The sequence below is a fragment of the Prionailurus viverrinus genome, chromosome D4 (genome assembly GCF_022837055.1).
Source record: "Prionailurus viverrinus isolate Anna chromosome D4, UM_Priviv_1.0, whole genome shotgun sequence".
Classification (NCBI taxonomy): domain Eukaryota; kingdom Metazoa; phylum Chordata; class Mammalia; order Carnivora; family Felidae; genus Prionailurus; species Prionailurus viverrinus.
In genome coordinates, this window is record NC_062573.1 from 28,884,396 (window position 1) to 28,907,050 (window position 22,655).

The following is a 22,655-nucleotide window of genomic DNA, read 5'->3' on the forward strand; positions in this document are numbered from 1 at the left end:
TCTCCCCCACTTGTGAGCTCTCTAAAATAAAAACTAATACAAAATAAGAGGCACCTCAGTGGCTCAGTTGGTTGAGTGTCCAACCTTCGGCCCAGGTCATGATCTTACCGGTCCTAAGTTCAAGCCCCACATTGGGCTTGCTGCTGTCAGCACAGAGCCTGCTTTGGATCCTCTGTCCCACCTCACCCCCACCCTTCCCCCACCTGTGCTCTCAAAAATAAAGCATTAAAAAGGAAAGAATAGCACCCTGGGCTCAATTACAAATGGAGTGGAAAGAATAATTTCAAAAGTTCAAGATGAAAAAAAAAATCAATCTATTTCCTTCCCCCAAAGCTTTTACTTCTATAAATACACTCATCCAAATGGAATGAAGACCATTCTTATGAAAACACTACCTGTCTGGAATTTGCAAGATAAACGACGTGCCCATCTTGCTTTCAAAGCACCGAAGCTCAAACAATGCTCTCCAGTAGCTTCTCTCTCAAGTAACACTCACTTATCCCCGAGGATTGTAACAGTAATACATGTATCTGGCAGAAAACTATGAAATTCCAGTCGACTCTTGAACAACATGGATTTGAACTTTGTGGATCCACTTACACGTAAATTTTTTCCCAATAAAGTACTGTGTGTTCCTAACATTTTCTTTTCTCTATCTTAAAGAATACAGTATGTAATACATATAATGTACAAAATACGTGTTGCTTATCATTAAGGCTTACAGTCAAGAGTAGGCCATTAGTGGGGCACCTGGGTGGCGCAGTCGGTTAAGCATCCGACTTCAGCCAGGTCACGATCTCGTGGTCCATGGGTTCGAGCCCCGCGTCAGGCTCTGGGCTGATGGCTCAGAGCCTGGAGCCTGTTTCTGATTCTGTGTCTCCCTCTCTCTCTTCCCCTCCCCTGTTCATGCTCTGTCTCTCTCTGTCCCAAAAATAAAATAAACATTGAAAAAAAATTTTTTTAAAAAAGAGTAGGCCATTAGTCAAATTTTGGGGGTGTCAAAAATTACACATGGGAGGCACTTGGGTGGTTCAGCTGGTTAAGCATCTGCCTCTTGATTTCGGCTCATGCCATATCTCACAGTTTGTGGGTCTGAGCCCCACATCGGGCTCTGCGTCAACAGTGTAGAGCCTGCTTGGAATTCTCTCTCTGCTTCCCTCTCTGCCCGTCTCCTGCTCGTGCACACGCTCTCTCTCAAAAATAAACTTAAAAAAAATTACACATGGATTTTTGACTGTGTGAGGGGTTGATGCCCCCTAACCCTGGATTATTCAAGGGTCAAATGCTCACAGAAAAAGGAAGCAAGATGGAGGCCAGCTTCTTGATCTTTTGGCTGTTAGTGCTGACAAGTAAAAGGGTGGAAACGTGGGGACTGAAAGCACTGGTGGCTGGACTCAGCATTACAGTGTCGTCACCAGCCTCGGCAATCCAAGAAGCAGTCTGGGGCAGACGTGGCGTCTTGATGCCCGACTGGCAACCCCAGCTGTGCACTTTTTTTAAATGTTTATTTATTTGAGAGAGAGAATCCCAAACAGGCTCCATACCATCGCGGGCCTCGATCCCACAAACCGTCTTGATCTGAGCCCGGATCAAGAGTCAGATGGCCGACTGAGCCACTCAGGTGCCCCCCAGCCGTGTGTTCTTGAACTCAGCAGAGCCAGGGGCAATCTCCCGATTCCCACCTGTGCAGCCCTTTCACAATTTTATAGCATTCTATCCATGCATCAAATCCTCTTTTTAAAGAGGTCTAGAACCATTTGTTTTCCGTACTTCACTTTGATTCATCTCTCTCAAAAACGTGCTTTCAGAGCTGACCCCTGCCCTCTGTGGGCCCGAGCCAGGCAGAGTAACCGGCATTGTCAATCTCTTCCTCTGACCGGCTCCTCTGTTACGGCAGCCTCAAACTAAACTGGCCCCCTTCGGCAACCCCACGACACAGGTGACCCACAGCTACTGGGAAAGCCGGAGGCCTCCTCTTCCAGCCCAGCTGGGCTGTGTGGCCCTTCCAGACTAGGCATCACAGCTCTCTTCACAGCCCTCTTTATTAACACTGATCCATTAGATCTGGCCTAGGGTTCAGCCTGTGAGATCTGTTGGCTCGGACTTCCCCAGGCCCCACCCTCCCACAGGAACCGCCTGCCATTTATAATCACAGCGACACCAGAGGGGAGAGGTGAAGTCCAACATGGTGATCACTTTATGTTTCCACCGAACACAAGCACGACTTGAGATGCTGCTTCTGGCTTCGTACCCACGCCAAAGCAAGGCTTCTTTTTCCTTCTCGTTTTAAAAATAAAAATAGAAATGAACACAAGTAGTGGCTCCGTGTGGCCAAAATGCTCCATCTGGAAAGCACCCTCTAGGTGATCCTCCTCCGCTTTGACTGGCGGTCCGAGGTCTGGGCTGGAGGCAGCGGGATGGACAGAGTGCCCAGTTTGTGATCCTCCTCCCCGCCAGCTGCCAGAGACACCCTTCTCTTAGAGATCTTCAGCCTCATGGCCCTCGCTATCTCCATCATCCTAAGGAGCAAACACACAGAACAAAAGGGAGGGAGTGTCCTCAGCAGGTCTGCCCTTGGCAGGGGGAGCAGCATTCACACTCCGCCCGTGAAGACAGAATCCCCAACAGCCACCAGGAACAGAGCAGAGAAGCAGACAAGATCTGCTCCAGAGCCATCAAAAAGACAAGGTAATGTAATGTAATGTATCTTATTTATTTGTAAAAGATTTTTATTTTTAAGTAACCCCTACACCCAACGTGGGGCTCAAACTTACAACTCCGAGATCCAGAGCTGCACACTCCACTGAGCCAGCCAGGCGCCCCAAGACAATTTCATTTTAATGTGTTGCTATTAGCAAGTATCCATATAGGTGATGGAAAACCAGGTTATCTAGACACAATTAATAACTTTGTTTACTTCTGATAACCAGGATTGAGCACTTGCTAGAATTTTGCTAGAACTTTACAGGCTCCGAGCATCTTGTTTCTCTTTTATTTTCCACCTCAATGCCTATTAGAATGCCTTTTGTGGACGGCCCTCAGGACAATCCCTCCAGGGACTGCTAGAAGAGCCCAGACAAGGGTATTCTCGCTGGCTCTCTTGGAACACCATCGGGGGCCTTGGATACCAGACGCTCTTAAATCATCCAAAGGCCAGCATATCCCACAGTTCAGGATCCTGGAAAGTTCTGCCTGCTTTGTCCAAATCCTTCCTAGCAAGGCTGGAAAAGGCCCAAGACCACAACTCTGCCAACTCTCCCAGGAGCCTCCGAGCCTGTCCCTGCTCCTCAGCAAGGCTGTGGGGTCATAGAAGCCCCAGTGTGATATCCCTGACAAACGGTGGCCCCACCATGCCTGGCAGCCCCTTCAATCCGACTGTGAGGACATTCTTTTTGCTAGGCTGACATTGGGTTCTCTTACAACTTCCACCCCTGGGCTCCACCCCTCAGGACCATACAGACCCCCTCTCCCCAGTGACAGCAATTCAGAGACTGCTGGGTTATACAGGGACAGAATGCTATGGGAAGGCTCAGGCTCGAAGCCTAACTATTCCCCCCCTCTTGGTCGTGTGACGCTGGGAGTCACTGACTTCTTTGAACGGAAGGTTCTCCCATTGGTTTTTAGGAAAATCACTGAGATCATGACAGATTTAATACTGTGCGTAGAATAGACAAGGCACTTGGTAATGTCTTGGTTGTGCATCCATTTAATCACTCATTCGCTGACAACTGTCCTCTGGCCCGTATCAAATGTCCCCAGGTCCCTTGATGGTGCTTCCTGCTTTCCAGTAGTACTAGAAATACTAAGCACCCTACAGGGAGCTTATTACTCTGTTGCGCTCACCTTCTCTCGCTGAGCTTCAAGTCCCTCTGTAACAGTGTCAGGTCAATCTGGAAGTCGCTTATGTGCAAAGCCAGTATGATTACATATGCGGTGACCTTCGCCTTCATCGAATCCGAAATTAAGTTCCGTAGGCTACAAAATCAGTGGCAGTGAAGGAGAGACAGCGTTAAACTCTAAGATGATTATTCCAGAAACGGAATAAAAACATCCAAGCCTGTTCTCATGCACACTCATTGTCCTCCCACCTTGGGGAGAAGAAATCTGAGCAACATTCCTTGTCCGGTCAAGGTACCCATGCCTTCATGCACAGTGGGGCGATGAGCCAATCCCAGTGTTCCCTCCGAGTGGGCCACAGCTACACTTTCCCCAGGCACAGTTAGGGCTTCTCAAGGACACAGACCCTCAGAGCGTGTCCTCACTGCTCAGCAGGGAGGCTGGGAAAACAGTCATCCCAAATGCAAAGGGCACTGGCCTGCCCTTTTCTGCAACACTGCCTTTCCATAGAACATTGGTTCTATGAGATATTAGGAAAGGTTCCTTGGAGAAGTGTATGAAGTGAAAGAAGTCTCCAGCTGCAGGACTTCCCAGAGCCTCTAACGTGAACTTCTCCAAGGGGGACAGAGCATGTAATACATAGCGTTTCCTCAACTGATTTGAGGAAGACCCTTGCAAAGGGCAGTGAGTGCTCTCCTCAGCAGTGTCCGTGGACATGGGATCCAACCCATGCGCTCGTCCCCACTCCCACTGCCTTCCCCAGCCCACTTTCTCCTTTAGAGGCAGGAGCCCCAGAAGCCAATCCCCCTGACCTGCCGTTGTTGTAGGTCAAGCAGGTGAAGTGCTTCAGCAGTTTGGTGCTGATGATGTGGGGGACCCCAGGTCCCAGGGCATCTACAACACAAAGCTGAGTTTAAGCATGTTTCCAAACCCTCACACCACAGCATCTCCATGAGGAGATGCTGGCCAGCAGTTGGGCCACTGCAATGAATGGAGCCATGTGGTAAGAGAAGCAGGGCCCATGAAACAGAAGAGCCACTTCCCAATGAAAACTGCACACGCCCGAGAGACGTTTGTGATGGGGCAGAGACAGGGAGGAAAACCAGACTCCAATGAGGCCTAAAGATCTAGAATTCATAAGATGTTACAAAGCAAAATAGATAGTGGAGAAAGCCCAAGGAGAGGGAAAGGAGGAGAGACTGAAATGTGAAAATAAGAAGCAGGCAAATCCTGAAAACTATTACAGACTCTTGGGAGCTCAATCACAGTAACAAGACGGCATCACCTTGTGCCTAAAACCACAGGTGGGTTTCCAGCGCTGGGTGGATGTGGGGCATCCAGCATGGCCCTAGACATGTGACACGTGTTACCAGCGGGAATGGACTCTCTTCCTTGTCAGTCAGAAATACGCGGACACACGTAAACCTGCCATAAGCCGTCATATGAACAAAGCCAGCTTTTCTCCCCAGAGAGCTCACGTTTGCCCAACAGTCCCTTAAAATTTTCATGATTTGACTGGATACTATACTTTGCCCCATGCAGACGAGAAGTGGTGGATGCCAGCTCTGAACAAAGGTACAACCCAGCCTATCCCCATTTTCATAAGAGGAGAGAGCTGGGCCGGTCCTTTCAGTCTGCCGGCATGACTACAGGAACCTCACTTTTTACACAGTCACAAATAAAGATCAAGACAATCATATCCATTTTCTTCTCTCATTACAGCTAGTCTAATAGACAAGTAACAGGCTAGAAATGACTAGAATAAAATGTCTATCATGGACTTACTTTTCCGCTTAATCACTTTTTGTGCTCGAAATTTGATGAGCGTGTCCAGAAACCATACGCATCGGGCCTGGCGGTCTCGGCTCTCCTCATCAGATGGCAAAGACTTCAACGCTTCTATGACAAAGGAGCAGTGGCTAAAACAGGGGAAGAGACAATGGAGGGATGCATGAGACCGGCTCTGTCAGGAGCCATTCATGCTGTCAATGAAAACAGCAGGCATCCTTCACAGCTGATACACACTCAACAGTCGAGGAAGGGCCGTCCTATCAACGCTCCTTATAACACAGTGAGCATGGTTTAGTGCCAAGGCAGTAAAGGACTAGACAGTAAATATTTGTGGTTTGTGGGCCATATGGTCTCTGTTCCATCTACTCAAAGCTGCCACTGCAAAAGCAGGCATTAATAATACATAAATGAATGACCATGGCTGTGTTCCAATAAAACTTTATTCACAGACAGCAAGCCAGACTTGGCACACAGGCCGTGGTCTGCCCCATCCTGATGGTAGTGGTCTGGAGCACAGGCTCTTGAGTTAAAATGCCTGGTTTTAGGGGCGCCTGGGTGGCACAGTCAGTTAAGCGTCCGACTTCAACCAGGTCACGATCTCGCGGTCTGTGAGTTCGAGCCCCGCGTCAGGCTCTGGGCTGATGGCTCAGAGCCTGGAGCCTGTTTCCGATTCTGTGTCTCCCTCTCTCTCTGCCCCTCCCCCGTTCATGCTCTGTCTCTCTCTGTCCCAAAAATAAATAAACGTTGAAAAAAAATTAAAAAAAATAAAATGCCTGGTTTTGAATCCCCTCTCTGCCATTCAGTGGCCTGGGCAAGTTTCTGTACATCTTCTATACATCTCTGTACATCATCTCCACCTAAAAATTTAAGGCAATGATAGTAGCCTCAGAGTAGGGGCTTTCTGTGCATTAAATGAGATAATGCAAGTAAAGTGTCTAGAACAGTACTTGGCACATGTAAGAGTTCCATCTATGTTAGCTATTATTTTTATGTACTATTCTACCACTATGAGGATCCTGGACTCAGAGAGATAACGAAGCTCTTTAAGAAAGTGGCCTCGGGGCGCCTGGGTGGCGCAGTCGGTTAAGCGTCCGACTTCAGCCAGGTCACGATCTCGCGGTCCGTGAGTTCGAGCCCCGTGTCGGGCTCTGGGCTGATGACTCAGAGCCTGGAGCCTGTTTCCGATTCTGTGTCTCCCTCTCTCTCTGCCCCTCCCCCGTTCATGCTCTGTCTCTCTCTGTCCCAAAAAATAAAAATTAAAAAAAAAACGTTGAAAAAAAAAAAAAAGAAAGTGGCCTCGTTTTACAGATAGGAAAACTGAGGCTCAGCGGAGGGAAGATCACACAGATCACACCGTACCTTGGGCAGAGCTCAGGGACTTATTTCTTCAAACTCAGCCCAGAGCTCATTCCTGCACCTGCTGCTGAACCACAACTACATTAAGACAACCAAGAACCAGTAATAAACTTTTCTGGAAATGAATCTTTGGAGGGGAAAAAAAGAAAAAAAGCACTTTCAAAACTCAAGGAACTTGGGGCACTGGGTGGCTCAATCGCTTAAGCCTCTGACTCTTGATTTCAGCTCAGGTCATATCTCATGGCTCATGAGTTCAAGCCCTGCATCAGGCTCTGCACTGAAAGTGTAGAGCCTGCTTGGGAGTCTCATTCTCTCTCTCTGCCCTTCCCTCCCCTTAAAAAAATCGGGGAACCAACCTAGGGTTTGTAATTTTTTATTTTCTCAAGATAAAATTATTAAAAGGAAAAACTCAAGAGCAAAAAAATTCCACTATCATCAAAAAAAAAAAAAAAAAAAAAAAAAGCTGCTTTTAAAGGCCCAAGGAGGGTGGAGAGATAATCTGAATTATTTAAAATATACAGTACTTATTTTTTTTAAGTTTATTTATTTTGAGAGAGAGAGAGAGAGAGAGAGAGGGCGAGCATATGTGGCATGAGTTGGGGAGGGGCAGAGAGAGAGAGAGCATCCCAAGCAGGCTCTGTACTCCTGATTTGGGGCTCGAACTCATGTACTGTGAGATCATGACTTGAGCCGAGATTAAGTGTTGGCCGCTTAACTGACTGAGCCATCCAGGCACCCTTTAAAATATACAGTATTTAAATACATAAATTTAACTTTAAGTTAAAATGCTCACTCAGCACACCATCACTTCCACTGGCACCTACTCGCAGGCTCACACTCGGGCCCCACCCCACTGGTGACAATCACTATCAGCATAACACTGGGGACATGGGCCAGCTCTAGTTCCAAGCCCCAGACCACAAGGCCCCACCACCCTCTGCCCAGCCACAGGCTCCAGGTACTCAGAGGCCACCTCTCTCTCCCTTGAATGCCACCCACAGCCTTGGGACAAGAAGCCTGAAGGCCCAAACATTTTCAAGAAAACACTGGCTCGTTCACGTTGAAATGCTGAAAAGACATACACCCTCACTGACTGACATCCCTAAAAGTCCGCTTCACCTGACTACTGTCATGTTCTGACATCACTGCCCCAGACACTCCATCCACCCAGGGGGTTGAGGGGTACCTGTTCTCTTCGATCATCTTTAGGATTTCCTCTGATGAGACATTCCTGAAAGCTTCAGATGGGCTTTGAAGAGCTTCATACTCAGCAGGGGAGAGAACTAGTCACAGGTCAAGAACACAATCTGACCAAAATGGCAACATCCAACTGGCTAGCTCATCTCAGAGGGGCCTCGTTTTAGAGATGGGACAGCTGAGGCCCAGATGGGGGAAGATCACATAATACACTGGGGCTGAGCGCAGGGTCTCGGTCCTTCAGACTCTCAGCCCAGAGCCCATTCCCTGCCTGGGCTTTTCTGCCTCCCCGGCTTATCACAAAGCTACCGCAGGCATTTTCCCTCTGACTAGATGCACAAGTAGGGAAATTCTATGCTCCAACCCTACCTTTTACAAATCAGTCTGTCTTAGACTTGAGGCACTAGTTGACTTAGAAGTCTTATCCTGACTACTGACAGAGAGTGACTTTAGCACTTTGCTGAGGAATGGGTTTGAATCTCAGGGGCGGAGGGCCAGTCCCACAGCTAGTGAGGAAGCCTAGCTGACTACCCAGCGACAGCGCTGGAGTGAGCACAAAGGTCTGGATGTAGCTTCCGTGAGCATCACGGGACCACCAACACACCAGGGAGCCTGTCTGCCCACTCATGTATACACGTCCCAACCTGGGAAATAAAGCAGCGTTTCTACTGCAACAAGGATACGGTCTTCAAATTTATACACGTCTTCAGGCTTGGCTGCATCAGCGTGGCAGGGAGGAAGGTACAGGGAGTCATCTTGCAGTTCATCACGGATGGCATCACTGACCAGAGCTTTTTAATAAAGGAAGAGATGGTGTCGGTATCATCCATTTGGCTGCAGGTTCCCCAATACACTATAACTTATGTCCTCAAGATCGTAACTGGTCCGGAAAACTCATTGGAATGCTTCTGCCAATCTGGCCTGACCTCCCCATCAGGCTGACAGCTCCAGCTATCATGACACAAACCTAACCAGGCACTGGGGAAGGTGCACATGGTGTGGTCCCCCTCAAGCGACTTGTAATATAGTTGGGAAAGGCAGGTGTACCGATAAGTATTTACAATACAAGAGAAGCTAAAAGTGAGGGATATTCAAAAGAGTCTTTAATGGCTCCAGAAAACTTCCCCACATATTGTGAGTAAAAACAAAAAACCAGAATATAAAACTGTGAACTAGCCTACAAGGATAACCATTAAGAATTAAGTATGCATTGGGGCGCCTGGGTGGCACAGTCGGTTGGGCGTCCCACTTCAGCCAGGTCATGATCTCGTGGTCCGTGAGTTCGAGCCCCGCGTCAGGCTCTGGGCTGATGGCTCAGAGCCTGGAGCCTGTTTCCGATTCTGTGTCTCCCTCTCTCTCTGCCCCTCCCCCGTTCATGCTCTGTCTCTCTCTGTCCCAAAAAATAAACGTTGAAAAAAAAAAAAATTAAAAAAAAAAAAAAAGAATTAAGTATGCATATAGACGTGGACAGATAGGAATACGGGAAAATTATAATAGTTGGTCTGGAAAAATGATGAGAAACGGGTGAATTATTTTTCTTTTTAGACGTCCTTTGATAGCTGACAGTAAACTCAACAAAAACATTACAAAATTTACTCATGTAAATGCAACAAAAACATTAAAAAATGTCCTCATGTGGGGCACCCGAGTGCTCAGTCGGTTAAGCGTCCGACTTCGGCTCAGCTCATGATGTCACGGTTCGTGAGTTCGAGCCCTGCGGCAGGCTCTGTGCTGACAGCTCAAAGCCTGGAGCGTGCTTCAGATTTTGTGTCTCTTTCTCTCTGCCTCTTTTTCTCTCTCTCAAAAATAAACATTAAAAAAATATTTTTTTAATTTACTAATGCTTTCAGATAAATGGAGAGACATATTTTTATGTTCCTGGATAAGAAAACATAATATTATAAAGATGATGATTCTCTCCATATTAATCTCAATTGCGTTTTGAGGGAATTTGACAAAATAATTAAGATCACCTGGGGAAAAAGCAGGTTACTCTAATGTTTGCAAAAAATAAAAGGAAGGAGTAGGAGGAACTTGCCCTATCAGAAAATAAACCGGATGATGAGGCTACTGAAATCAAAACAGCCTCATGCTGCCACGGGAACAGAATGGACAATGGAACAGAACACAGACAGAATGTGCTAAAGTGAGAAGGAGGACTTTCTAAATCATCTTCTACAAGAAAAGGATGGAGTTGGGGACAGCTGGTTAATCATTTAGAAAATATAAAATTAGGTCTCTACCACATGCCAAAATAAGTCTTAAGCTTTAAATGTAAAAAGTAAAATTATGAAAGTACTGCAAGAAAACATAGGAAAATATTTATATGATCAGAGGGTTTGGAAAGATTTTCTCAAAATTACTAAAATCCCACTCTAATAGAAAAACCGCTCTTATGTAAACCTTCTCTTACGTTCTTATAATGCATTTGAGCAATAAATACATTTTTAAATAATACAATTAAATACTCAAGCTGCTGACGAATTTAGGAACAGAAAAAGGTCCACTGGCACCAAAGTGAAGCCCTGTCTCCAGAGGGTTAATCAGCACCAGCATCACCTTGGTCTTTTTCCCCAAAACCTCCCTGTGCCCAGAGCACCCTTCCAGCTGGAACCCTGGCACCAAGGACACGCATACACACATCCATTCCCGTGCCTGTCTCCTCTACTTGGCTGGGAGCTCCCCAAGGGCAGATGTTTCTTACTACTTCCAGAGTCTGTTCCCAGGAAAGCACTCAGTGAGAAGAAGGAATCCAGCCCGAATGCCCATTATTTCCATCTGTGGGGCAGGTAAAAGATCTCAAGAGAAGAGAAAGTGGTCTCTATGAGCAGACTCTTACCCAGGTCCCAGCTGCTTACCAGTCACACCCTTTGCATCAATAATATTCTCTGCGGCTTTAGCTACTGCACAATTCAGAGATTCATTGCCAACTCTGTTCATTCTTCTGGAATTCAAAGCCCGCTTCTGTTTGGTGGTTCCAAAGGCTTCAATGCAAGAATCCATCTGTGCAGGGACAAATGTGGTCTGTCTAGGGACAGGTTGGGCACTACTATTCCTGTGTGACTATGGGGAAACCCTCGGCCTTTCTGAGCCATGATTATTACCGCACTTGCAAATTGGGCTGAACCGTATGTATCTATCTCCCAGGCTTCTTGTATTAACAGATCTGAAGTACTTGCTTTATAAACTGTCAGGGGGTATTTACAAATCAACAGTGTCTCCATTTGTAAAGTAAAAAGACCAGAATTAGGATTGGTAAATCTGTGGCATACAGCTTACTGTTTTCCAGCCCTGTACCCAGCAGATGTTGCTAATCACTCATTCTTTCCCTCTGAGCCTGAAGACAGCCTCATATCCGCTCTCAACACTGCTCCAGGCAGTACTGAAGATTCAATCAATTGCCATCCTGGGGTGAGATGAACTTTGCAGAAACCGCCTACCTTGAAAATCTTGAAGTTTACTTTTGTTTTAATGAGAAAGTTTCCAGGCTACAACCAGTATTTTCTGAAACTTGGATTAAATCCAAAACCAAGTATTATGCTACACCTATATCAGCCCAGAGAACCAGTTCCGCACACTGGCACAGAGCAGCGTATAGCTGTCCCACATGGAAGGATGGCTCTGTGAGGCCATGGAGGCCTCTGCAGGTGGCCCGGCCAGAGAACCACAGACTGAATGAGCTGGGAGCAGCCCTATGTTCGGCCAGCTCATTATACTGATGGGAAAACGCAAGGCCTAGAAGGAAATAATTTCGGGTCCCACAGCTCAGTTCTGTCACACTTACCTTTTCTCTAAAAGTTTTGGCCTCATTCTCTCGTGTCGAGTCACTCTCGACTGATTCATCTATCAAAACACAAAACAAACAAAAACAGAGAGGAAAAAAAAGTGAGCTGTAAGGCCCACAGATTATAATAGTGTTTAATATTTATTTTAACAGCCAATCTCAGAAAAACAGATTTCTTTACTTCAGGATTTCCCAGAGTTTAATATAATGGATCCTGAAAACAATTAGTTTGTGGCTTTAGTACAGTCAGAGGATTTGGAGAATAAATTAAGAAGTCAAATGAGGGGGTCATCTGGTCCAACTGTTCATTTTACAAATAAGGAAAAATGAAGCCTCCAGATGAAATAATTTGCCCCAAGTCTGTTGACCAGGCAGTGGCCAAGATGGGATTAGAAACTAAGTCCTTGGTTCTTTCCAGTAAATAGTTTTGCCCTCCTTATAAAAGACCTAAAAGTAGGTAAGCATAAATGTGAGGTATGTATTACTTACATAAAGCTCTCAAATCTCCCATAAAGTATTTATATATAAGGAGCAGTATAATCTAGTGGACACAGGAGCAAAAGCTCTAGAGTGACCTTGCCCGAGTCTCAATCCCAGGTCATATAAACATACACGACATGATATGGTACTTTATATAGACATAGATAGCAGCATTGTGTCCCTGCCAAGTTGGTTCACTTCTGTGCCAGTTTTGTCATTGATAAAACAACCAGAGGGTTATGTGAAGTAAATGATGTAGTGCACTGAAAGTGCTTAGAACAGTGCCTAGCACATAGGCACTTAATAAATGTTGCATGTGTGTGCATGTATGTGTATACACATACATACGTGTGTGTGTATGTGTATATATTTATATATATAATATATATTATGTGTGTGTGTATGTATGTGTGTATATATATATATATACACACACACACTGTCCGAAATAAGCCATTATTTACACACTTTTTTACATGTAAAAACAAAAATTTGTTTAATCAGCAAATTAATGAACAATTTCCTTTGCCTCTTGGGAAGTCGGTAGAGCATTTGGAGGATAATCTAAATGCAGTTACATATGTTTGCAAAGCAAGGAATTCTTTTTTTTTTTTTTTTTAAGTTTGTTTGTTAATTTTTGAGAGAGAGAAAGAGAGAATCTCAAGCAGGATCTGCACTGTCAGCACAGAGCCCGATACAGGGCTCAATCTCATGAACTGTGAGATCATGACCTGAGCCAAAGTTGGACACTTAACCTACTGAGCCACCTAAGTGCTCACAAAGCAAGGAATTCTTAACCTATAGACTATGGATCCCTGAAATTCACAGATGGGTTTCAGGACTCAAATGCCCTTTACAACTGTATGCAAAATCTCATACATATTCTTGTATATTGTGTATGTTTCCAGGAGGTAGGTCCAGGTCCCTCAGATTCTCGAAAGCACTGGCACCGCTGCTCTGCGGGAATGAAGTTGGAACCACTGTCTCTGAAGGTATCTGGCAGATCCACCAAGACCCTAGCAATTCTTCCTCATCTCTACCCTCCTCACCATGGTTCGCAGTATTTAAGATTTAGAGAACAGGGACCCCTTGAGTCTGACCCTCCAACCTTCTGGAAGATCCCACTCCAGTCTGGAGCATTCTGAGATGCCAAAGCAGAGAAACAGTACAAGTTCTCCCTCTGGATTAGGGTAAAAATGGATCTCCGCCTAAATTAGAAAGCATAGAGGGGCACCTGGGTGGATCAGTTGGTTAAGCATCTGACTCCTGATTTCAGCTCAGGTCATGATATCACAGTTTGTCATGGAGCCCACTTGGGATTCTCTCTCTACCTCTCCCTTGTTCTCTCTCTCAAAATAAAAAAAAATAAAAATGAAAAGTTACTGTCCAACCCATAAGTAACTCCCATCACCTGGTAGAGACCCTAAAACCTCTACTCCAACCAGAACAGTTAAGAGTTTTAAAAAAGGCCTTTGAATGAAAAAAAATATTGGACATGCCCTCCAATATTCTGCTCCGATCATTGCTCATCTGACTTTAACTAAAATTATTTTCTGATCTCAAATCTGTAAACACTGAAGGGACAGGATCTGTGTCTGTTTTGCTACATCCCCAGCCCCTAACTTGTGCCTGGAACATAGTAGGTCATCAATAAGTATTTGCAGAAAGGCACCCTTTTAAAAATAAGTACAAAATATGTTTTATAAATCAACAACTAACTCGTCCAGCAAACCTAAAATATACAGTGTTTTTGTGAGCCTTCATGACTGGGACCTACCTGAAAACAGTGGCTGCATGTTGAACAATTCAGCATCATACACCTCCATCTGGCCGGAGGTCTTGTTCAGGACTCCCACAAAGTGCCTGAATAAAGAAGGAGTAATACCAGTGGTAATGGATTATGCAAAAGGTATTGTTTATACAACTTCCTTTTTCCTGCTTAAAAGTACTCAAGGGTCTTTCTGCCCCAATGCACTTGAGGAACACATCACTTGTTGCTGAGTAACCATGATCCCCAAGAGCAGCAATTCTTAGCATGAGAGGGAAAGGAGCGAAGGAAGGAGGGAATTCAAGAGGTGGTTCTGGAAGAAAAAAAAAATGCTACCAGGTGATTCTGGTAGCCAATCGCACTTGTGCTCATTGCTGTAGTGGGAAACTATTTGGAGATATAAAAATCTAGAATTACACTAGAATTTGCTGCACACATAAATTTTATGGAGGCAAAGACAGGTAAAACCTTGGTAATTATGCAGAGAAGACCAATCTGAACTAGAGAATCTTTGTAAGGGCATGATGTGGTGTTAATGGTTTTAAGTACATACACATTAATCTGACCTCTAGCAGGGTGGTTTGATGGGGGCTTTGAAAAGGCCTTTTTTGTGCTTCACGGTTGGACACTATCAGAGGAACACTGCCTGTGTTATGCCAGCGCCTGACGGTTACAGTCTGTTCGGGTGAACAATCTTCATTGCACCCGGGGAGAGAGCGGGGGTCAGTGAAGGACAGAGCTGTCCAAAGTCAGTTGACCAGTAGTAGAGCTGGATAGAAACCCTGGAGTCTTTGACACTACCAAATGCTTTTCTTGGAGTTAGTTCCAGGAAAAATTTCTGGCAAGCTTTGGCCTATTGATCACATATTCCAAATAAGTGGAGACGGCTGCCTTTTGGAAACAAGACAATTATAAAGGATACTGCAAATTAATGAGGTGGTCAAAAGGTACTTTCAGTTACAAAATAAATAAGCCCTGGGAATGTAATGTACAGCATGGTGACTGTAGCTAATAATACTATATTGTATATTTAAAAGTTGTTGAGAGGGGCGCCTGGGTGGCGCAGTCGGTTAAGCGTCCGGCTTCAGCCAGGTCATGATCTCACGGTCCGTGAGTTCGAGCCCCGCGTCAGGCTCTGGGCTGATGGCTCAGAGCCTGGAGCCTGTTTCCGATTCTGTGTCTCCCTCTCTCTCTGCCCCTCCCCCGTTCATGCTCTGTCTCTCTCTGTCCCAAAAATAAATAAACGTTAAAAAAAAAGTTGTTGAGAATAAATCTTAAAAGTTCTGATCATAAGAAAAAAATTCTAACTATGTGTGGTAATGGATGACTATACTTACTATACTTACTGTGGTGACCATTGTGCAATATATACAAATATCTAATCATTATGCTATATACCAAAACTAATATGTTGTATTATACCTCAATTTTTTTAATTATTATTTTTAAGATTTTATTTTATTTTTTAAAAATTTTTATTTATTTAGTCTGGCCAGGGTTGGGGGGGCGGTTAGGGAGGGGCAGAGAGAGGGAGAGAGAGAATCCCAGGCAGGCTCTGCACTGTCAGCCCAGAGCCCGATGTGAGGCTCGATCCCCTGAACCTCAAGATCATGACCTGAGCCAAAATTAAGAGTTGGACACTTAACCAACTGAGCCACCCAAGCACCCCTAAGATTTTATTTTAAAGTAATCTCTATATTCAATGTGGGGCTCAAAATCCCAACCCCGAGATCAAGAGTCATACACTCCACTGACTGAGCCAGCCAGGCACCCCTAAAAAATTGTAAATGAATGAGATTTGTTAGGAAATCCAACAAATGTAACTCGTTTTCCCTTCTCAGGCATGTCCACATGCTGCTGTGAGGACCTCTGGATCTGGGAACAAGGGACATGGTAAACCTCTCCAGATTTCCCCCACTGTCCCTAAAATAAAGAGCAAACACAGTAGTGCCAGGCTCACCACCACTATCCTCCTCCTCCTCCCGCTGTCCCTTCCCCTATCCCTACCTGCACAGAGTGTTGCATTTGAGGGCTCCAGTCCCAAAATTGTTTCCCACATAGGAAAGTCTGTCTGTTTCAGCTGCCTAAAATGTAAAGGGAAAAAAACATCACTACAACCAATATTGAAAGGTATTAAGCATCTTGTCTCCCTTTCCCACATTTGCAAAAGCTTTAGAATCCAGAACCAGTGGATTAGAAGCAGAGAGCCTCTGGGAGATGATCTAGTCCCACCGTCCAAGTGAATCTGGGTGTCCCTAGGAGAAAGGCAAGAGGACTTTTGAAAGGGAAGCCCCAGACAGTGCTGGCTTCTATGTGGTCTGAAAAGTTCTCAGGGGAATTGTACCACAGGACTCGGGAGAGAGGTCCTGGGGTCCCAGCGCTTAGAGACATGCTACAAAATGGTTCTGCCAGCAACCTCTGGGCCCAAAGTCCAAGCCCTTCCTGAGCTTCTTGGCCCATTTCTCCCAGGACTATTCCTTATATATTCACAGGACTATGGAAACAGCTGATTCATTCCTCAATCACAGTCAAGCTTTCCTGCTTCCCTGTTTGTCCTTGCCATCCTCTCCACTTGGAATACTAAACCTCAGCTGTCAAACCCTCCTCTACCCTTCAGAGCTCAGCTCCAATGCACTTTCTCCCGGGGAAGGCCTTCTGGCAAGCAGAGACTTCTCTGACTGAGCTCACTCTCCCTCCGCCAGGCTCTGAGCTTGTCTGCTTGTAGAAGTTACTGAACTCAAAACCAGTTCTCATCTCTCTACATCAGTGGTTCTCAACCGGGGGAAATCCTCTTCCGGGGATATCTGGGAATGTTTGATATTCTGACTGTCACAACTACAAGGTGCTACTGGTATCTAGTGGTTAGAGACCAGGGAAGCCGTTGAATGTCCTGCAATGCACAGCGTGGGCCAACAACAAAGAATTATCTGGATCCAAATGTCAATGGTGCCAAGGTTGAAAAACCGTGCTCTAGAGTATGAGCTCCCTCAGAGTGGGGCCAGGTCCTACCTAGCTGTTTCCCTTCCAGCTTACAGCATAGGGCCATGTGGGTGTTCAACCAATGCTTGTCAAATGAATAAATCAATGAAAGGCCATCACTTCACCAAAAGTACATAACTGAATGGAGCCTGTCCCCACACCCCTGACCTGCTGGGACTCACAGGAGTTCTTCAAAGGCCCGTTTGCTATCCACCACCACCCCTTTCTCCTCCTGCTTTGTCCCACATCCACCCGCACTCAATCCAGAGGCCTGCAGAGTGGAGCCAATTGGCCACTGTAGCACTTACCAGGATCCGCTGACCTCTCTTCCTGGGGTTTGTGGAGTCATTGCTCTTGTACAAGGTAAAGCGCATGTTGCCTGGATTCTGCAGCTTCCCATTGGAGAACTGGACTGTAAGATTGCAGCCCGAGAATGAGATGGAAGTAGAAGGACCCACAGTGTATGCTGGGGAGGACCTGGACTGTCCTTGGGAGGGAGCGACTGAAGGAACGGGGATGTTAAGGAAGCCCAGGTCCTGACCTAAAGGGGGGCTGAAGGAGGTCCTGGTCCAGTTGGGAAGAGATGGAGAAGTGAGGGCAGTGCTGGGGAAGGGCTGTGGTAGAAGGGAATAACTAGGGGAACAGAGCAGAGGAGACCTGGGCCAGAGCTAGAGAGAAAGGGGAATTTCTGCCCAATAGAGAGGAGGAGATGGGGCAGGTGAGTGGGGAGGAGATGGGGCAGGTGAGTGGGGAGGAGACGACAGGTACAGCTTTGGAGAAGAGGGTGGCTGGGATATCCTCATCCAGAGGAAGTGGTGACAGAAAGATGGTGGGATGGCAGAGGAGCCCAGGCCAAGTCCCAAGTAGTGGAGGAGACTAAAGGGGGTCTCGGTCCAGCGGGGAAAGGGGCCCGACAGGGGCGGGAGGACTGTAGAGGCACCCAGACGGAAGGGGAGAGAGCTACGGGGAACTCCGCTCCGGCGCCGCAGTCTTTACCCAGTACTGCTCTGTGGCTGTCGTCGGGCTCCCCACAGTACAGCCACCTCGCACTCGACAACACCTCCGCCGCCATCTCGCCAGTCCGGTCGCCAAGGTTAGGCGTTTACAAGAACACCCCCGGGCCGTGTTTGCCACTCCACATGCGACAGCAGGGCAACAGGACGGAAGAGGCGCGGCCTCACCCGCTCCGCCCCGCGCGTGCGGAGCCGGCGTGGCTCCTCCCCCCCGGCACCGCCCCCTACTCGCTCTCCCCGGGAATGCGGAGGCGCCGTTCCCGCCCACTCTTCGCCCCGCCCCGGAGAGGCGGGACTTCTGCCCACTACAGGCACCAGTCCTCTTTGCTGAACCAGCGCTCTGCCTGCGCGTTGAGGCTTGTGTGGGACTAGGAATCACCAGAGCCGAAGGGCCAAAGAAGCTCCTGTAAGCGTGGACCCAAAGAAGGGCATTTTTGAAGGGCAAGAAGTCAGGTCGTCTCGTGTTATCCAAGTTGCTTTCTTTCAAGATTCCACAAACGAGGTCACTAATCGTCCCAATAGTTTTTGCAGCAGAAAGAACCTGTCGGAAAACACAGGTTGCATTTAGTTGCCATAGCCCTTTAGTTTCCTTCAACCCAGAACAGTCCCTCACTCTGACTATAAACTTTAAATTTTAAAGATTACAGACCAGTTATTTTGTAGAATGCCCCTCAATCTGGATTTGTCTAATGTTTCCAAGTGATTAGTTCCAGGTTATGCATCTTTGGCAGGATTATTACAGATACGATGCTGTTCTTCTCACTGTATTCTATTAAGTGGCACACAATTTCGATTTGTCTCATTACTGGTTATAGTAATTTTGACCACTTAAACCGCTTACAGGTTTCTCTGCTATAAAGGTATTCTTTTCCTTTTATAATTTCACTTTGTGCCTGCCCCTTATTTTGTGGGCAGGTATTTAGAAACTAAGTAAAAATCCTGTGCATCACACTACCAATTTATTCATTTATTTATTTGCATCAGTCTGGACTTGTAGATTCCTATCTTATTCATTAGATTAGAATCTGCTACTATCATTTATTTTCAGGTTCAAATTATATCAGATTGTGCCAATGGGAACCCCATTAGGCCCGTTTCTGTGTTCTAGTAACATGTCCACATCATTTTTTTTCAACATGTCCTTACTTTCTGGCACAAGATATTTCAGCTTATCTTGTAGTTTCCCTGCCCCAGCCCTGGAATCACTCATTTTTCCAAAGAGTTCTGGTTTCTTTTGGTAGGGAATGGTATTTAGAAACCAAGATCTATGTAGCAGGTATGGACGGCTTTGGGGATGTCACTGCTCCCAGGCCTCAATGAACTGAATTAGGGAATAGATGTAAGTAAACACACTTTTACAACTAAACGTGATTTATTTCTAAAATTTAGAATTTCTAAATCCATATATATTGAAAGCCATCAGATCATACTGACCTCTAATTCCAATTCAGCACCTCAGGGTTTATTCTGATTTTCCTCCCTCCCATATTTGTAACTTCCTTCCCTGGCAGTGAGAAACCTGGTTCCCACTAGCCTTAATATATTAATTATTTGATCAGCACATCCTGTAGTATATCTCCTATCACTACCACCACTACCGTCACCTGACATGGAGGCCTATTACCCCATTCAGGCTCCAACACCTTAAACCAAGCCTTAGTGCCTATGTGGATGCTGTATTAGTTCAGGGTTCTCCAGAGAAACAGAATCAGTAGGAGATCTGTATCTATCTATATATTTAGAGAGAGAGAGAGAGGTTTATTATTATGAGTAATTGGCTCACACAATTATGAAAGCTGAGAAGTTCCACAATTTGCCATCTGTAAGCTGGCAGGAAAGCTGATGGTGTAAGTCTGAACGCCTGAGAACTAGGGAAGACAATGTTGTAACTCCAAGTCCAATGACCAAAGATGAGATGTCCCTGCTTACAGAGGAGGCAAGAAAAAAAAAAAATGGGCAAACCCCTTCCTCCACCTTTTGATCTATTCAGAACCTCAAGGAATTAGATGATGCTCATGCATATTGGGGAGTGCAAGCTACTTTACTGAATCCACTAATTAAAGTGTTAATCTCATCCAGAAATACCCTCATAAACACACACAGAAATAATGTTTAATCGGGGCACCTAGAAGCCAGTCAAGTTGACACATGAAATTAACCATTATAGGTGCCCTCCTTTCTCTGCTTAGGCTCTGACAACCCTCACCAGGTTGTCCCTCTGCCCAGATGCCCTTCTCGCCCTGCTTGGGCTCAGTTTGTACCAGGCCACACTTTCACATGGATAACCTTCTCACTGCAAGCTCCCCTTCCTTCTGGGTGGAAAGCTACCTTGCGTGACCCCACTGGCTTTTGGATTGAGTCATTGAGGAAAAGAAAAGGAAAAAGGGAGAGAAAGGAGCTTAAATGCCTAATTATTTGCCTCTCTCCCCTACTGGAGACAGACTTATTTGAGGCTAACAATAAACAAGTTGGGGGTTAAACAATAAACAGATTTATGTTTACCACTGTGTTTCCAGCTCCTGGAGCAGTGCCTGGCCCTCAATAACTGTTGAATGAATGAGTGACATAGCAAGGAATGAATCCAAACCATCACTAACCCTAGGGACCTTGGTACTGGAGCTCAACGATGATTGCTAATGTTGCTTAAAATTAACTGGTGATTTTTACAGATTCTCTGTAAATGTTGATCAGTTGAATGAAAATATGAACAGTTAAGTCAAAGTTAAGGGGTGACAAAGAAGACAGCATGGCTACAAAGAGTTAATTGTATTTTGTTTAATGTTTGTTTATTTTTGAGAGAGAGAGAGAGAGAGAGAGAGACAAAAACAGCATGAGTCAGAGAGGGGGCAGAGAGAGAGGCAGACACAGAATCTGAAGCAGGCTCCAGGCTACAAGCTGTCAGCACAGAGCCCAATGTGGGGTTTGAACCCACGAACTGTGAGATCATGACCTGTGCCGAAGTCGGACTTAACCGACTGAGCCACCCAGGATCATCAATTGTATTTCTTGAGAGGTGTCCTGACCCCTCCTGATAAAAGGACCTATGTATAGCCTTGCTACTCAAAGTGTGGTCCTTGGGCCAGTAGCATCAATGTTATCTGGGACCTCATTAGCAGTGCAGAATCTCTAGCCCTACCAGATCTGAATCAGGGGCACCTGGGTGGCTCAGTTGGTTGAACGACTGACTTTGGTTCAGGTCATGATCTCACAGTTCGTGAGTTCGAGCCCCGCATCGGGCTCTGTGCTGGCAGCTCAGAGCCTGGAGCCTGCTTCGGAGTCTGTGTCTCCCTCTCTCTCTGTGTCTCCCCTGCTCGCGCTCTGTGTCTCTCTGTCTCTCAATAATAAATAAACGTTAAAAAAAAATCTTCTGAATCAGAATCTGCACTTTAACAAGATCCCTGGGTAATTAGTGTGCACTTCAAAGTTGGGAAGCGCTGTTGAAAAAAACTGTTTCCCTTTTAGGTACATCTTTACTAGTGAGACAAAGTCTGCGAAAGTCCTCTGAATTGACTGCTTTCTAGCTGGAAGAATGAAGAAAGCACACATGGATTGAGAGCAAAGACTCCCAGAATTACCACAGTTAAGAATTCAAAGCGACAGAGTTCTATTTTGGGACACAAAGTACCAATGGAAGGGTGATTGGAAGGGGGCTGTAGTATACCCCTATGTTGTTTATTTAACAATGATTCAAAACACGTGTGCACCATATATGTACAAATATATATGTACATAACTTGGATCAGGCAAGATGGAGGGAGCCCTACTCAGGCAGTGACCAAAATGCAAAAAGCTACAAAGACCTCTTCTAAATTAGAATCATAGGCTACATTTACCATAAAATGCTTGTCTACAAGCTTAGTTTGGAAATTCAGAGACTTCTGGAATTCTCTCTTCACATCATTTTTCAGGAGAGGGAATGCATATTTAGAGAATAAGGAAAGGATAGTGTTAGGGGGTGGTGTTGGAGGGAGTTAGAGTCCTCTTTTCCTTGAGTAACGTCTCCATCTGCTGGCGGTCTGGGATATGGCTAATGAAGACCTGAAAGAATGCTTGCGGCAACTCACCACCTACTCCCCAAATGGTCTCTTCTGCCTCACCTTTTCTCTTCCTTTCTTCCACCTCTGCCTCTCTTTTTCCTTCCTTTCTCTCTTTTTCTGTAAGTCTCACTCTCCTGTTCACCATTATGTACTTCCTTTCCCTTCCATTATATCCCTGATGCAGACTTTGTATTCTGTAGACGTGGATCACTCATTCCTTACGAGGCAGAATTCACCTAGGACAGGTTTTTCCTCACATGAAGCTGAATCTAACTTCTGTAGCTCCCCCCGTTATTCTATTTCTGCTCTCGGGCCACACAGAACATGACAAACTTCTCTGCCCTGAGCCCTTCAGACGCTTGAATACTCTGACCATGCTTTCCATTTATCTGCTTTTTTTCCTCAGCAATTCC

General features: G+C 45.8%; 1 protein-coding gene across 1 annotated transcript; it reads right to left on the reverse strand.

Moving 5' to 3' along the window:
- Nucleotides 1–2,174: 2,174 nt before the first annotated feature.
- Nucleotides 2,175–18,377, reverse strand: POLR1E (RNA polymerase I subunit E). The gene is made up of 12 exons (XM_047831296.1): nt 18,189–18,377; nt 17,501–17,604; nt 16,221–16,297; nt 14,223–14,308; nt 11,966–12,024; nt 11,040–11,184; nt 8,865–8,972; nt 8,171–8,267; nt 5,623–5,756; nt 4,650–4,731; nt 3,844–3,975; nt 2,175–2,519 (listed from the first exon to the last, which is right to left on the reverse strand). The coding sequence occupies exons 1-12, from the start codon at nt 18,262–18,264 to the stop codon at nt 2,360–2,362; spliced, it is 1,260 nt and encodes a 419-aa protein (XP_047687252.1). The 5' UTR covers nt 18,265–18,377; the 3' UTR covers nt 2,175–2,359.
- Between the last annotated feature and the right edge of the window lie 4,278 nt (nt 18,378–22,655).